The sequence below is a fragment of the Stenella coeruleoalba genome (genome assembly GCF_951394435.1).
Source record: "Stenella coeruleoalba genome assembly, chromosome: 13".
NCBI classification, from domain to species: Eukaryota; Metazoa; Chordata; class Mammalia; order Artiodactyla; family Delphinidae; genus Stenella; species Stenella coeruleoalba.
The window spans coordinates 29,898,392-29,914,046 of NC_137159.1; the positions used below are offsets into that span (position 1 = coordinate 29,898,392).

Here is a 15,655-nt window from a genome sequence, read left to right on the forward strand (position 1 = left end):
CAATTGGAAATTGGACCAGAAACTTGACTCAATACATTCCAGAAATAACACACGGACTTCCCTGGTGGTGCAGTTGTTAAGAATCAGCCTGCCAATGCAGGGGACACAGGTTCGATCCCTAGTCCGGGAAGATCCCACGTGCTGCGGAGAAACTAGGCCCGTGCGCCACAACTGCTGAGCCTGCGCTCTAGAGCCCACGAGCCACAGCTACTGAGCCCACGTGCCACAACTGCTGAAGCCCACGTGACTAGAGCCTGTGCTTCCTCACAAGAGGAGCCACCGCAATGAAGCCCGTGCACTGCAACGAAGACCCAACACAGCCGAAAATAATTAATTAATTTTAAAAAAAGAAATAACACAATAAAGAAAATGTGCTTTTCCATATTATACCCAGATAAGTGAGGAAAACAAAGTACAGATGCAAAGAAAGGGTGAGGGAAACGTGAAAGGGCCAGAGCTAGGCAGTGAGGCACACCCAGCGGTCCCTGCCACAGGCAGGTTGACTGCCCTGAGTGGAAGCATTTCAAGGCACAAGATCTCCACCTAGTGGTTATTTCCAGTATTACCACTGAAGGCACCGTGTTGCATTTTCACAACAGCAGGCACTGGGATCTGGCTTTTGACACCTGCCGTTTCAAATGAACCACAGTGCCAGGCACCCTCCATTAGCTAAAGGTTCTACTCTTGGGTATACCCTAGATGCTGGTGAGGAGTGTCTAGAAATAAGAGAAGCAAGAAAGGAGATGCTCTGGCATACTTTCGGCCTCTTGGAATCCGTCCCTCGCTTATAGGCAGGTACAAGATGCCCCCAAAAGAGTAGGCAGCCCTCAGTCTCCTTCCATGGTCCTCTCCGATTCTGCCTCTTCCCACAGTCTGACCTTCCCTGTCTCCTCCTCCAACCATCTAAGTGTAGCCAAGTCTGGGGTCCTGATTGACCTGGGGTTGTGTTTGGTGAAACCCTAAATTATTTTCATTCATTGATCACCTTTACCTACTGGTCTCCTTCAAAAAACAATACCTATTGCTATTTTCCTATAGCTCCATGATCAGAGTTAAGGGCCAAGAGCTGAGTAAAACATTGTGAAGGAAGAATGAGGAGAGACACAGAAAGAAGGAGCATGGGGAAGAGAAGAGGGAACGTGGAGCCTGGATACGAGGACAGAGCTGACCAAGTGAGCCCAGAGGGCAGCACGGAGGGCAGTGAGGCGAGGCTCTGGGGGAACTGAGGCCCTGGGACCCACCCACTCAGCTCTCCACAGCAGGCCTCAGCTAGGAATGCCAGCTGGCAGAAGTCAGAGCTGCAGAAACCATAATTCATGGCCATTTTCATATCCACAGGAATAGGTTTTCATCAGTGGGGGAGCGAGGCCTCTGGTCGCAGGGGAGTTTCGGCAACCACAGAGGACCGCCACGGGCACAGCTGCAGCCCCAGGAGAGCACGGCCAGGGCCCGCCGGAAGGAAACAGATTCCACTTTAAGCTCCTTCCAAATGATTACAAACAGGCCCGGTCAGTTATCTAGGGCTAATGAGGCCGAGGTCATAGTTCCGACCCCCACGTGCTTCTTGCAGAAGCAAACATGGCTTTCCACCCACAGACCAACTCTGGATCCTGGCTGCAAACTAGTGCCCAGCCCAGACACAGATGGCCCCTGTCCTACCAGCCATCTGAACAACACGTGCCTCTGGTGGCTGGGAGGACCGAGTTAGGGGGCTGCAGAGTAGACTTGTTCCCAACCACGCCTTTTCACTAATTCCCTCACTCATTCATTCGTTTGTTCAGCAAACCTAACAGGCACAGTGTAAGGCATGCTGAGACACGGCCCTGCTGACAACTGAGGCCAATGGCTCCTAATCTGGGGGCAGGGTCCCAGGTCTCCAGGAGCTGAGGATCATCCTGGGTCCTTCCCCTGTGTCTGCAGACAGCTCATAAAGTCAAGGGCAGCGTCACCAGTGAAGCCAACCAAGACAAAGCCTCTATTTAATCCTCATCACTCTTCTGCCAAAACACAAGTGTTCTGGTGTGTTTTCCCTAAGCCCAAGGAATAGGGGCTGGGGAAGCCTCAAAACACAGATGAATGCTCCCAGTTCTGTAGCGTGAGCAGCCCAGCCCAGCTCCCTCACCTGGGGAAGCCAGAGGGCAGGCCCTCCCAGCCCGGGACCCCGCGTCTCCTGGAGAAGCTGAGGCCACTACCTGCGGCCAGCCCTGCCGCTGCCTCTGCCTCTCAGCCCATCTCCCACGCCCACGGCTTGGCTGCCTGACACCAGCCCGCGCCAGGCAGGAGGAGAAACCAAGAACTGCTGGGAAATCCTCATCATCTACGTTCCAAAGACAAAAAGAAACGAACTTTGGATTTCGTAGCTGTGGAAAAAACTGCCTGAGTGCTATTTATGTAGCACGATTTTCGTACGTACAAAGTTATAAAAGAATCTGTGTAGGTTTCATGGGTCTCATGTTCCTGTTACCTTTTGAAAGTACTGCAGCTTCTAAGAAAAGCACTCCTTATTAAAAAACCAATTTTTTACTAAATGTTTTGGAGCACAGGGTCCAAGGAATACTTAAGTGTGCCCAGGCAAACTTGTGGGCAGAGGTGCTTAAGAAGCTAGTGTTAGGTCCTGTCCTAGCTGGAAATAAAAACAAAACACGAAAACAAAAACTCCTGGTTGGATCAAATAAGCTGGTGAACTGTGAGGCCAGGGAATAGAGAAAGAACCCATTTTTACAGTTTGCTTTAGTTTGGGTTTTGAGAGCAGTGGGGAAATCAAGGGCCATGCATCACCCAGATGTTCTAGAACACCCCAGTGTGGAGAAAAACACAAAGATCTGAAAGTTGGGGTGACATTCTGAGGTGGCCTCAGGACAAGTGGGAAAAGCTTGGCAGGGACAGAGGCAAGGGCTAACCTTCCAGGCCTAGAGAGAGCTTGGGAAGAACAGCTCCAGTTTGAGCAGTAAGTCTAACTCTTTTATTGCTACATAGATCAAGCTATTTAACTGCACATCTAAAACCGGTTAGCTGGTGGCAAGAAGATTCTCATTTAAGCCCAAAACAATCTGTGGGAGCCAGTGGTCCCTGAACCACGCGGGGTTGCCCATGGCCTGAGCGCCATCTAGTGGCCAAATAAACATCTTTCTCACGTTCCCATTCAAATATTCATGATGACCCTGGAAAAGATCAAGGTCAACATCACCACCAGACGTGAAGACTGATGGGGGCACAGGGATCTAAACTCTCCCTCAGGTGGCTGACAGCTGGCGCAGCTATAGCCTCATGAAACGGCAGCTGTTGGAAAAGTCAGAAGGTCACTTTGTGCTGTACCAGCGTCTGTCCTTGGACTCAGAGACAGGGATGGCACCAGCCAGGAAACTGGAGAAGAGGTTCCTTCCATGCCAGGAGTTCTGATCCACGAGGAGCCTAGAATACCCTCTCTCCCACCCACTCCCATGATACACTGCCCCCACCTCCAATCCTTCTACCTCTACATCCAACTCTCGGAACAGCAATCACAGAAGAAGCACCGCATCCTGGGACCAGCAGTTCCCACAGTTGGGAGTGGGAGGGGCTGGGGCAGGAGGAGCCCACATAGCAATGACTTCTGGAAGGGAGTTCTTGTGTATTCCACCAATTACAAGTATCAACGATGAAATCAGAATGACAGAAAGCAGCTAGATGTTAAAGCTGAGTGAGGGCACCTGGGAGTTCATTGTAGAATTCTTTACTTTTATGTATGTTTGAATTATCTATAATTCAAAGGTTTTTTTTTTTAACGTTTCAGAGAATCTAGAAGGTCAACTTCAAGAGTGCTAGGTAGAATCTTCCAGAAACTGGGCACGCTAACCTGTCCTCCAGATAAAGATCTGAGAAGATGGGTGGACAGAGACCCACACATCCTGTCTGTGGAAAGACACCAACACTGACCAGATATTGTGAGAGTAAATAAAGGGGGAGGGGGAAAACAGGGGGCCAACCAGTATAGGGAAACAGGGAGGAAATAGCATCTGTAAGATTCAAGAGAGTCTTCACCTGAAATTCTCAGGACACGATTTGGAATCCTCGGTAGAGTGCAAGAAGACATAGTTTTTGCGGAACAAAACAAAACTTGAAGGAGAGAACAAAGAGGAAAAGGAAAACATTAAAAAAAAAGAGGGAAAGGAAGGCATGACAAGAAACTAAAAATGCAATAGTCAATTTTAAACCACATGGGAAGCAGTAAAAAGCAGAATTGGTACAGTGGGAAGAAAAATCAGATTAGGGATGCAGAAAGCCAGTAGTAGCAATACTAAACAACAGACATTACTTTGGGGTTTATTATGTACCAGAATGTAACATTTATAATCTCACTGGATCCTTACAAGAACCTTACAAGGCTGGGACTGGTGGGAGGAGACTGGAGCAACTCTCTCAAGCTGCCTGGTTCCAGAGCTCCCCTCCTACCCCTCTCGCACCCTGCCTTCAGCTGCTCGGGTAAACAATGTAAGAGTAAATGAAATCATCCCTCAACTCAGATTTAAGGATTCTCTATGTCTCAGACAAAATTCAAGGAAAAGAGTCCTGTACCTAGACAGAGCAAAGGTATTTTTTAAACTGCAAGGAAAAAGAGACATTCCTACAAACAGCATCTAGTCAGAGAAAAAAGAAAAGATTACCTACAAAGGAATCAAATCAGTCTCAGAAAACACACCAAAATAAATTCAAAATAGATTAAATATTTAAGTGTAAAAAATAGAGATAAATATAACCTTGGGGTTTGCTGAAGGCCAAAAGCATGACATATGGAGCAGAAACCATACTTCCATTATTTAAATAAGAAATATTGAAAATAAACACAAGAAGTTAACTAGAAAGTTAAAAAGGAAACAACAAAATACGTCTAAAGAGAGTTAAAGAGTAGAAAGATGAGAGAATAAAAAATTAGAAAATATTAGAATTGATATCTAAATCCAAAAGCAGATTCTTTGAAAAGTCCAATAAAGTAGGGAGAAAAATAAAAACTTCTAACTAGCCTAGTCAAGAAAAAGGAAAATTCAAACATATTTCATTAGAAGTAAGAAAGTAGAGAGAATTGTTTAAATTATAAAAGATTACTCCACACAACACTATAAGTAAAAAAATTAGAAGACCTCAGTGTAATGAATGTTTTTCTAGGAAAATGTAGATTATCAAAATTAACTATAGTAAAAGTAACAAACTAAAAATACCAATGATCACAGGAGAAACTGAAAAGATTTTAAAGAGCGAGTGCAACACCCACTCAAAAAGGGCACCCAGCCCATATGGTTTTATGGGTGAATTCTTTCAAACCCTCAAAAGACTATATTCTTATGATATATAAACTGTTCCAGATGTTAGAAAAGACTTTAAATCTTTCCAATTAATTTTACAGAGCCAGCATAGCCCAGATACCAAAACCTAAGAAGTAATAAGCAGACATACCAATTAAAGATAATAGAAAATCAAGAAATAGGCCCAAGAACACATTTAGGAATTTAGTATGGGATAAAAGTGGCAATTCAAAACGCAGGGAAAAGATTATTCAATATATAGCATTGGTATCACCAAAGAACAATTTTGAAAAAAGTAATGTTAAACCCTTTCCTAATTCACTAAGGAAAAGATTAATATATTTAGCTATGTGAAATTTTTTAATTTCCGTATGTTAAAAACTATTAAATGATAAAATAAGACTGACAAAAATTATTTACAACATATATGATGGGAGAAAATTAACCTCCACATACATACACAACTCTTAAAAAAAACAATGAGAAAAAGACAAGCATACCATCAGAAATATAGACAAAAGCATGAATAGGCAATTTACAACAGAATAAATTTAGAAGTATATAAATATATATAATTTGTAAATGTAAGATAATTATTAAAATATTTTAAAATTTACAATGGTCAACTTTACCAGATATCAATGAAATAAAATTAAGGCAACAATGAAATTCACCCAACAAACTGACAAAATTCTTTTTAAATACCATTATTTTGCATTTTGTTGATGAGGGTGCAGCAAAAGAAGCTTGAGTGATTAGAGTGTAAATTAGTCCAGTCTTTTTGTAGGGCACTTTTGATATATACCAAAAGATTCAAAATGTTCAAATCTTTTAAAAAATATTTATTTATTTTTTTATTTGGCTGGGCCAGGGCTTAGTTGTGGCATGTGGGATCTAGTTCCCTGACCAGGGATCGAACCTTGGGCCCCCTGCATTGGGAGCATGGAGTCTTAGCCACTGGACCACCAGGGAAGTCCCTAAAGTGTTCGAATCTTTCAACACAGCAATTCCACTTCTAGGTATTTATGCAAAAGAAAAATCATGAATTACATAAAGATTCAGCTACAAAAATATTCAGTATCAAGTTAGCTGTTTATAACATGGAAAAATTAGAAAACACTTAACTATTCAACATTTAGTTAATGTGGACTATGGTGTATTCACACAATGGAATGTGTGTATTCATTTAAAATTATATTGTAGAAGACTACTTAATAACATGAGTAAACATCTCTGTTGTACTGCCAAGTGACAAAAAGCAATTTTCAAAACAATTGAAAATTGTTTCAAAGCAATGTTTTTCACGTACATACATACAGACAAACAGGTCCCAGAATGTTAATATTTACCTCTTGTCTGGGAGGGTAGGCTTATGGATAATTTTGTGACAATTTTATATTGTTCTTTCAGACTATCTCTTTTAAATTGTACAAAATGATCATGAACTACTTGTTCACAGGCCAGTGAAAGCTTTTCAAAACAGAAGCTGCTAGAACACAGTCAGCCAACCTAGAACCCGGTAGATGGTGTGGCCACAGCCACCAGTATAATCTGCAGGAATGAATCCTCTCTATGCCATTCGGTGGTGTATCTCACCATCTGAAGTGGGCCAGTCCTAAATGCAAACCCATCTCTCTCACTGGCCAGAGCCCTTCTCCCTGGGAAATGGGCAGCAAAGACCTTATAATCTTCCCTTTTCTACAAACTCTCAAGACAGTAGGGGCGGAACAGGGGAGAGCACGGGGGGCCAGAGGGCAGCAGAAAGGTGGAACGTACCTTCTATTTCTCCTCCAGAGGCAGAGATTTTCGACATACTCAGGTAGTTGGTGGCCACAATGTCGTTGTGCGTAAGGCGGTCCCTAGAGCAAGGGGGCAGAAAGGGCGTGAACGGGGGAGGGGGATCGCAGGCCACAGCCCACCCAGGAAGGAAACGACCTCGGTTATACATCATTAGGGGTCCCAGTCTTCACACGGGGTATGTTATGGAGGCCTAGTAATCCTAGGCAAGAAAGTGTCACTCAAGACTCCTCTAGGGGGGACCCAGTCCATCCCCCCCACCATCAGCATCCCATCGGCCATGCTGGAGGTCTGCGGGCACAGCTGCAGGTTGAAAGGGAGGAGACCTGAGGCAGGAGGCAGGGCGGGGGAGCAGGAGGCCGCTCAGGGAGCCAGACCCCCAGGCCCAGGGAGAGCAAGGCTCTAGGAGCCAAGACATACCCGGACCAAGGAGAAAACCAGATGACCAGGAAGAAACAGCCTCCAAGGCCACAGTCTTAATTAGCTTATGGTAGCTCTTTTTTGTATCTGATTCTGTATGTGACAAAGCACTTTTAAACCCCCTTATCTCCAAGGATTCTCCCAGCAGCCTTGAGGAACAGGTACTCTTACTAACATCTCTTTTGCATGGATGAAGAAACTGAGGCTCAGAGCCAGAAGGTCCTTGCCCGAGGTCAGCCTGGGAGGGAGGAGCAGAGCCAGAACCGAAACCCTGGTGTCCAGACTCCAGGTCCAGTGCTCGCACCGTGGCCCACGCGGCTTCTGTCTACAACACGGGGCCTGTCCTGCCTCCCAGAAGGCGGCCTCTCCCCTCCCCAGCCAGCATAGGGGACTATGGGGAGAAGCTTGAGGACTGACTGTCTTGTGCAGACCCTTCCTCTGCGCCCCACACCTGCCCCCCTAACAATCATATACAGTAATAGTCAGCATTTACTGGACTCCTCCTGAGAGCCAAGCAGTGTGCTAACCCCGTCACATGACTTGGCTTATTTAATCCTCCTGTTGGCCCTGAGGCAGCTTCTGCAATTAGCCCCAATTTCAGATGAAGAAGCTGAGGTAGGCAGGTTGGCAAAGCTGGGATTTGAGCAGAATATGCCTGACATGGAAACCAGAGCTATGCTTGCAGCGACCTGCTGCTTCCTTGCCAGGCTAGACCTAGAGTTCTCAATCCAGTGATTTTGACCCCAGGACATCTGGCAACGTCTGGAAACATTTTTGATGTGGAGGGGAGTGGTAGAGAGAAGCCATGGTTGCAGCAAACATCCTACAGTGCACAGGACAGTCACCCACTGCAAAGACTTTTCCGGTCCAAAACGTCACAGTGCTGAGACTGAGGAACGCTGGATGGGGCAGGATCTATCTCCTTCCAGAAGGTTCCCCACGTGCCTCTTCCCTCCTCTCGGGGCCCAGCAGGCCCTCTCTCCCTGCTGTGCATCCTTTGGCCACAGGAGGCTTCAGGAGATGACACCCACACGCCCCATTGTGAAAGACCCGCCTGGGCATGGCAATTTCATTTTCCTTTTAAATCTTAAAGCCATGAGATACCAGATCTCTGCTGCTCCCTTCCTTTCTCTCTGTATTTCCCAGGGAGGTGATCAAGCTTTAAAGTTTTCTCTCAGGGCGGGGTCTACATTAGGAAGAGTGAACTGTCAGCACAGATCTGTATCCCTTTTCCTGGTGAATAACGTTAAGATGAACTGGAAAGTAAAAATTCCCTTAAACATTTTACAGTAAGGTTATCAATACCAGATAATTGACAGTTGATGACACTTTTAAACTGCCTTCATGACCAACCCCTAGAAAAGACCAGCCCTTGGAGAGGAATAGGATTTCTCACCTCTGGTCTTACCTGAATCTGGTGAGAAGGGAAAGAGAATGGGAGGAGAGAGATTTTGTGTCAGGTTTTTTTTTGCGGGGTAGGGGGTAGTTTGAGGGATTTTGTCTTTTAATGAAAGAAATTCTTTGAGAACTGAATGGAAGATTAAGTTACAGAGAAAAGGCCATATGGACCATATCGTATTTCTAGGATTCAGGTAATAACACAAGTTTATCTGAGTTTTCTGGGAAGAAAGCACTTTTCTGGATAGGAACTTGCAGCAACTGAATGCTTTCTGGCCAAGAGTTGGGTTTTGGGGCTTGGGGTTGCTTTTGGAAAATGCAGCAAGTCTGAAAATAGACTCACAATAAAAATGCCACTTCAGCCTAAACCAGAGAGGCAGCCACCAGATTCGGTAATGTGTTTGGATTGTACAGTATGCCGATGCCTCACTCGGCTCACACGGACTCGGGCGAGGCCGTCCACAACACAGGGGACGCGGCGCCCTTGCGCTCGCACGCCCGCGTGCATCCACTCACACCGCCACGCACAGGCACGCACCCAGCGCACGCACGCGCGCGCACACGGCGAGGGGAAGGATGGCTCCGTGGGCGTAGAGCACATTGCCCCCAAAGCACCTCCCACAGAGCATACGGGCGGGCAGGGCCCCAGAGGCCTCTCCCTCCTCGCCCCCCTTGCACTCCCTTCCTCTCCTCTAATTCTCCCAAGCTGTCTTCTCTCGGGCTGGGGACCTGGCGCGCACTTTAATGGCTCTGTGGCCTGGGGGTTTTCCCTAGTCTCTCATTATCCTCCTGGCTGGGGGTGCCATGGGCCTGAGACCAAAGGACAACACGCCGGGAACCGCACAGCCAAGACTTTTTGGGGGCAGAGAAAGGACAACTCTCTCTTTTGGGAAAGGCTGATGTAGGGAAGGTCCTGGAGATCGCGCGTGGGGACGCCTAACAGCCGTCGGGCGTGAGAGAAGGCTCAACGCGGAGGGGTCAGCACGGCCCGGTGGTTAAGCGCACGGGCGGAGGGAGCACAGGCTTGTTCGAGCCTGGCCTCGGCTGCTTCCCAACGTCGTACAGGGTACTCAGTCTATTCAAACCTACTCCCTCATCTGCAAGGTCGGGCGGTGCCTAGAGTCGAGGTGAGCGTCAGGTGGGACACGCATGTACAGCGCTCACTGGGAGGAGGACCTGGAGCACATAGACGCTCAGCAAGGGTTAGATACTCACTTTCTAAGATGACTGTGTGACTCTTGCCCACCCCTGCTGCAAGCCGGCAGTGGCATCCCCAGCTCGGGTAACCGGACCCACTTCCCCAGCCTGGAGACCCGTTTCATCCTACCAACACTGTGGGCAACACAGCCCACCCTCCTGGAAGCTTTGCTCTTTCCGGCTTCCATGCCTCTGCTTATGACCCTCTCTTCATTAGAATGCCTTCATCCTGAACTTCCCAAAACCTCACCTCCTCCAGGAAGCCTTCCTGGCCCCTCCTGGCCTCAGGGATCTCTGGTTCCTGGAGCTGTTCCAGCCCCCGCTAGCTGCCCTCGAGCAGGGCTGTAAGCTTCCCAACAGCCCACACCCTCTCCTTCTCTGGCCTCCCCCAGAGGAAACTACCTCACCTGAAACAGACTCTCCCACTTCTTGCAGAATGAACAAAAGGAAACCGAAGGACCAAGTGACCCCTGACAACAGCCACCTCTAAAGATCCCGGGACGCAGAGCTCACCAGTCTATGACACGAATCCTCATTTTCTCACACATGGAGGGAAACTAAGGAGGGAAGAGAGACGGGTTGGGTGGGGTCCTTCTGAAGAAGCAGAAGTCTGGGATGCGGGCGGGAACTGGGTAGGCTGGGAGCCCAGGCCCCCTGGGGTGGGCTCATGGGGATGAGGCTCACCATGGCAGGCACCGTGATGCTCTGGTTCCACTGAGGGTTGGCCGTCTTCTCCAGGATCTTGCTGCAGAGCTAGAAGACACAGAGCACAGGTGGATGGAGCTTTGAGGGGACTCTGGGCTCCCTCGGAGACCACCACACCAGCCAGCAGCCATTCTCTGCCATGCTGGCCACGTTTGGGGCTGGGCAGAAGGCCCTGGGGGCCATGGAGCCTGGTGCAGTGGGCTCAGACACAGGGAATCTTTCTAGAGACAAAGCTCAATGGTAGATCAGACCCAAGGGGGCATGGGGTGGAGGGAGTTAGGAGGGATAGATTGTTTGAATGTCACAACCCTCCTTCCTTATCTCATACCTCTGGCTGGAAATTCTCCTCCCTCACCTCCCATTATGGCCATGACCCTAAATATGGAGCCCTGCGTCCAGACCAGCTTTCCCAGGAGTCCTAGAGTCTGAGGCAATCCCCTTTGCCCATCAGCCCAGATCACCTGCCCTTTTGGAAGACTGTGAACCCAGGAGATTAGAGATGGAGGGAGGAGGAGAGGAAAGGGGGGCTGGAGGGCCAGGGCAGGGGGCCATGCACCTGCATCTGAGAGAGGAAAATGCAGTGAAGACACAAACCTCATAAGCCACAGTCTGCCTCCAATCAGCCCTGCTCATAAGACTGGGCTTTCCACAAACAAGAAACCTAGCAGAGGTGGAAACCAGATCCAACCCAGCGGCTTGTGTGTTCTGCTCTGCCCTGGGCGTCCCCAGGGAGGCACCAGGTCCCTTAGCCAGCCCAGGGCATCCCGTACCCACACAGGGCAGCAGGTGAAGACTCTGCTTCAGATCCTGGAAGGTGTGTGTGTCCTACACACGGAAACAGTGAGCAGCCTTCCTCAGGGCATTTACTGTGGGCCCTGATTGTGTGAAGCATTGACATGCATCTTCTCATCTAATGAGCACCTGACCAGACTGGGGGCTTTGGGCCCTCCATCAAATGAGGGTGTGGCCTCCCTAGGGGCCAGGACTTTGTCTCCATCCCTGATCCACCCAGTACCAGCCCCTGTGCCCACCATCCCCTCCTCCCTGTGAGAAGAGCCCAGGCAAAGTCTGGGGGCAGGGATGGGTGCCGGGATTTGGCCCTTGTGTGAGCAAAGAGAGGAGTAAGGAAAGAAGAGCTCCGACAGTCAGACGGAACAAAAGGCAAAGTGGGACACACAGTTCTCAGGAATGGTTACACAAAGGGCTGTAAAGCACACAGAAAGATGCTTAATCTCCCTCATAATAAAAGAAACAAAATGAATGAGATACGACGTCTCATCTATCAGATTCACAAAAATCTCTAAAGCCTGACAGCCCTCTCTTGGCAAGGCAATGGGAAAACTGCCCGCTAGGATTTTGCTGGTGGGAAAACAGAACAGCTCAACCCCTCCAAAGGGCCATTGGCCACTATGGTTCAAAATTACAAATGCAAATGCCCTCTGACCTACAAGTCCTACCTCTAGAAAGTATCCTACAGAAAGACTTGCACGTGTGCAGAATAACACGTGTACGAGGTTATCCACTGCAGCATGGCTCCAACTAGGGAGGACGTGGAACAACCCATGTGTCCACCAACAGAGGACAGATTAGATAAAGTGTGATCCATCCACAGAATGGGGCACTGTGTAGCCCTAGAAGAATGAAAGAGCTCTGTGATATGAAACAACTTCCAAGTTATATTATTAAGTGAAAAAAGCAAGGTGCAGAACAGTGAGTGTCATGTGCAACCGTTTGTGTTAAAAGGGTAAAAGGTAAGAATTTATGGTCAGATGTGTGCAGCATATGCATAATTAAGCCAGAATGATGCAAAATGATGGATGCATAAATGTATATGGTGGGCATAATAAATGTATTACCTAATTCAAAACTTAGATGAACAAAAGTTTAAAATAGGAAGGAAAGAAGGAAGGGAGGGAGGGAGGGAGGGAGGGAGGGAAGACTCGTTAATCAGACACAGCTGAGAGACCCTGGCAGCATCACTCAGCTCCCTGGACAAGAAGGCACAGGTTGTCCCCACCCTCCCCCAGCCCTGCCCCAGGCAGTCCAAGGCCTCCCCAGCAATCACTTCCTCCGGGCTGCCCTTGGAGGCTCCCCGTGAGAGAGCCACCGAGATGTGGGTGGGATTAAAATGTATGCTATATCATCTCATGGAATATTATGCAGCCATCAAAAAATTGATTTCAAAGACTATTTAATAACCTAAGGAAATGTTAGGTGATAAAAGCACTTTACCAAACCACACAGATATAGTGGATTCTCATTACTGGCGGTAGTTACACATTCTAACTACACATCGTAAGTCACCAAGAACATGAGCTGATGAACACTGAAGCGTTGCTCCTAAGAGAAATACAGGGTTCGGTTCCTGCGAGCCTCTGTCACAACAGTTTTTTGTCAACTCACCAATAACCTTGTTTTATGTGTGTTTCTGTTTCAAAACACCGTTTTTTAATTATATATTGTGGATTCATTAACATTGAACTCACAGCCAACAGCACTCCCACTCATGCCTGTATGAAGCTTACCTAATACATAGTTTCTCCATAAGGCACGTCACAGCCTTCTTACACAGGGAAATACTAGACAGCATTTCAGCACAACACTCGGGAGCCATTGTAAACACTGAAATCACCAGCAAAAAGCACAAAAAATGCAAAAAGCATGACACTAAATAGACCAGGAAAAGGACACATTTACACCACGAGAGCTGAAACAAGGACGGAATCACATTGTTTCAGCCCAGCTGGCAACATGCACCTCAGCTGACTCAAATTGTTCCCAGCTTTGCAAATGATCACCAAAGCACCTTAAGGATTAATTTGGGGTTACAAATAAATTTTAGCGAGTAGGCAAATTTGCAAATACAGAATCTGTGAATAATGAAGATCAACTGTATTCCGAATCCAATTTTTTTTTCCATTGGGGCAGGGCAGGGCCAGGGTTGGCGGGGGGGATGTGCAACAGAGAGAAGGAGTGAGAGCTACAGGGAGGAAAACGTACTAGCAGGAGATATAAACAAATGTTCATGGTGGGCCTCTCCAAGGTGGTGTGCAGAAATGTGCTTAATTTTTTTCATTTTCCTTGCTTTTCTCTGATTTTTTCATCTTTTTATGATTAATAGGTTTTATTCTTGGAAAATAAAAAAGTCGCTTTAGTCTCCCACTCTGCCCTCCAAGTACCTCCCCTGTCCTTGCCCCATACCATGAAGAAGTGTGATATGTGTGTGTGTGGGTGCGCACACACACAAAACCTTCTATCTCAGTAGCTTGGCCAAATCAGGTATGGTTCACATCTTAGATAACAGTGCCACCAAGTGTCCATTAGAGGAAATGCAAAGAGGGCCAGGCTTGGGTGAGTAGGCACACAGAGGACAAATCCCCAGGGCTTTTCATTTCAGAAAAGGATGAATGAGAAAAAGGGACACACCAGAGACAGAGAGAGGACAGGCAGGATGACACAGGTGATAAAGGTAGCAGAGAGAGTTGGGGGAAGCCATGACGAGGTGGCTGGGGCAGAGAGCAGGGGACACAGAGACCCGGTGACCACCAGAAGATGGAGGGTCTCAACTGCCTCTTTCATAAGCCCCTTCCTTCTAGAGGGAAAATGGAGGGTGCAGCTTCATTCAGGAGCCCAGCCACCAGTCAGCTTTATATAGTCCCTTGCCTGGGCCAGGTCCCCTACCTCTATCACCTTCCCCAGACATCTGCACCTTCCTAGAAAAATCCCCAGGGCCAGCCAAGGGCATCTCAGAACAGAAGCCCTAGAGAGATCAAGGTGCTGGCAGGGACCCAGTAGCAGCTAGGAGCCCCAGAGCTCTGAGACTCAGCTCCAAGGAAAGCTGCTGAATCGGAAGGCAGGTCGGTCTTGGTTCTAGCCATCATCACAGCACCCTACCATGTTGGGAATGTGGAATAAAAACAATCTTGAGACATGACTTTCCCATCTGTCAAGCTGGGAAAACTGATCCCGGTCCTTGGAGTAAGTGTCCAGCAGGACTGTCCAGCCAACCTTCCTGCTTCCTTCCTGCCTCCATTCATCCCATCACGGTCCCTCCTAAGGGCATCAGACTCTGAGCCCAAGCCCAAACAAAAACTGCACTTCGGTAAGACCCACAGTGAGCATTTACACCCCAGTGTGAATGAGTTTAAAATTCGTGTTACCTCTCCCACAGACATTTCCCCTGAGACCCTGTCTTAGCCCGGGACGGAGGAACAGCTCAAAGGCGCTCCACTGGCCAACAGCAGGACGGTTCACACAACCAGCACCATAACTGATTTTAACACACTGAATTAATAAAAAGTATTAGGGGCATATTAACACTCAAAAGGGAAGAGGGGAGGGGAAGCTCTTCTTTACAAAAAACACCAGCTAATAAAGAGAGAAGGAATGATAATGAGGGAATCGCCGCTTTGCACCCCAGGTGAATGACTTGTTCAGGCAAGGAGGTCAATGGCTTCGTGGACCATTAGGTAAGAGGTTGCTGGGAAACAGGACATCAGCACACGTCGAGATATCGCCCACAGATAACCTGCAAAGTACAGAGGCGAGCGTGTGCTTTGACAAGGGAGAGATCTGGAGACACCACCTAAACCAAGTAATCAATCATTACCAGTGATGGGACAAGGTGACATTTTGCTTCCTGCTGTGACGCAATACAACGTACGAAACATCACCCGTGATGCGTTCTTGCCCAAACAGTTCATTTGAATGCAATCTGATCTTGAGACCTAACTTCCAGTTTATAGGAAATACAGGGGCCAGAAGAAGTTAAACAACAACAGAAGGAAACAATGGGACAAATCCAGGACATGGACCAATGGCTTGGGCTTTTCAAAAATGCAGTGTTGTGGGGTGAGAAA

The 15,655-nt window shown here is 47.7% G+C and overlaps 1 protein-coding gene across 9 annotated transcripts in view; it reads right to left on the reverse strand.

Annotated features, from left to right (window-relative positions):
- DYSF (dysferlin) overlaps nt 1–15,655 on the reverse strand; it is a gene marked incomplete at its 5' end in the record, with an annotated part of 221,322 nt that overhangs the window by 131,581 nt on the left and 74,086 nt on the right. For all 9 annotated transcript variants that reach the window (XM_079941051.1, XM_079941049.1, XM_079941047.1 and 6 more), the window contains 3 exons: nt 7,056–7,138; nt 10,605–10,648; nt 10,776–10,844. In XM_079941051.1, the coding sequence (XP_079797177.1) occupies nt 7,056–7,138; nt 10,605–10,648; nt 10,776–10,844 (196 nt within the window). The remainder of the gene's footprint in view (nt 1–7,055; nt 7,139–10,604; nt 10,649–10,775; nt 10,845–15,655) is intronic.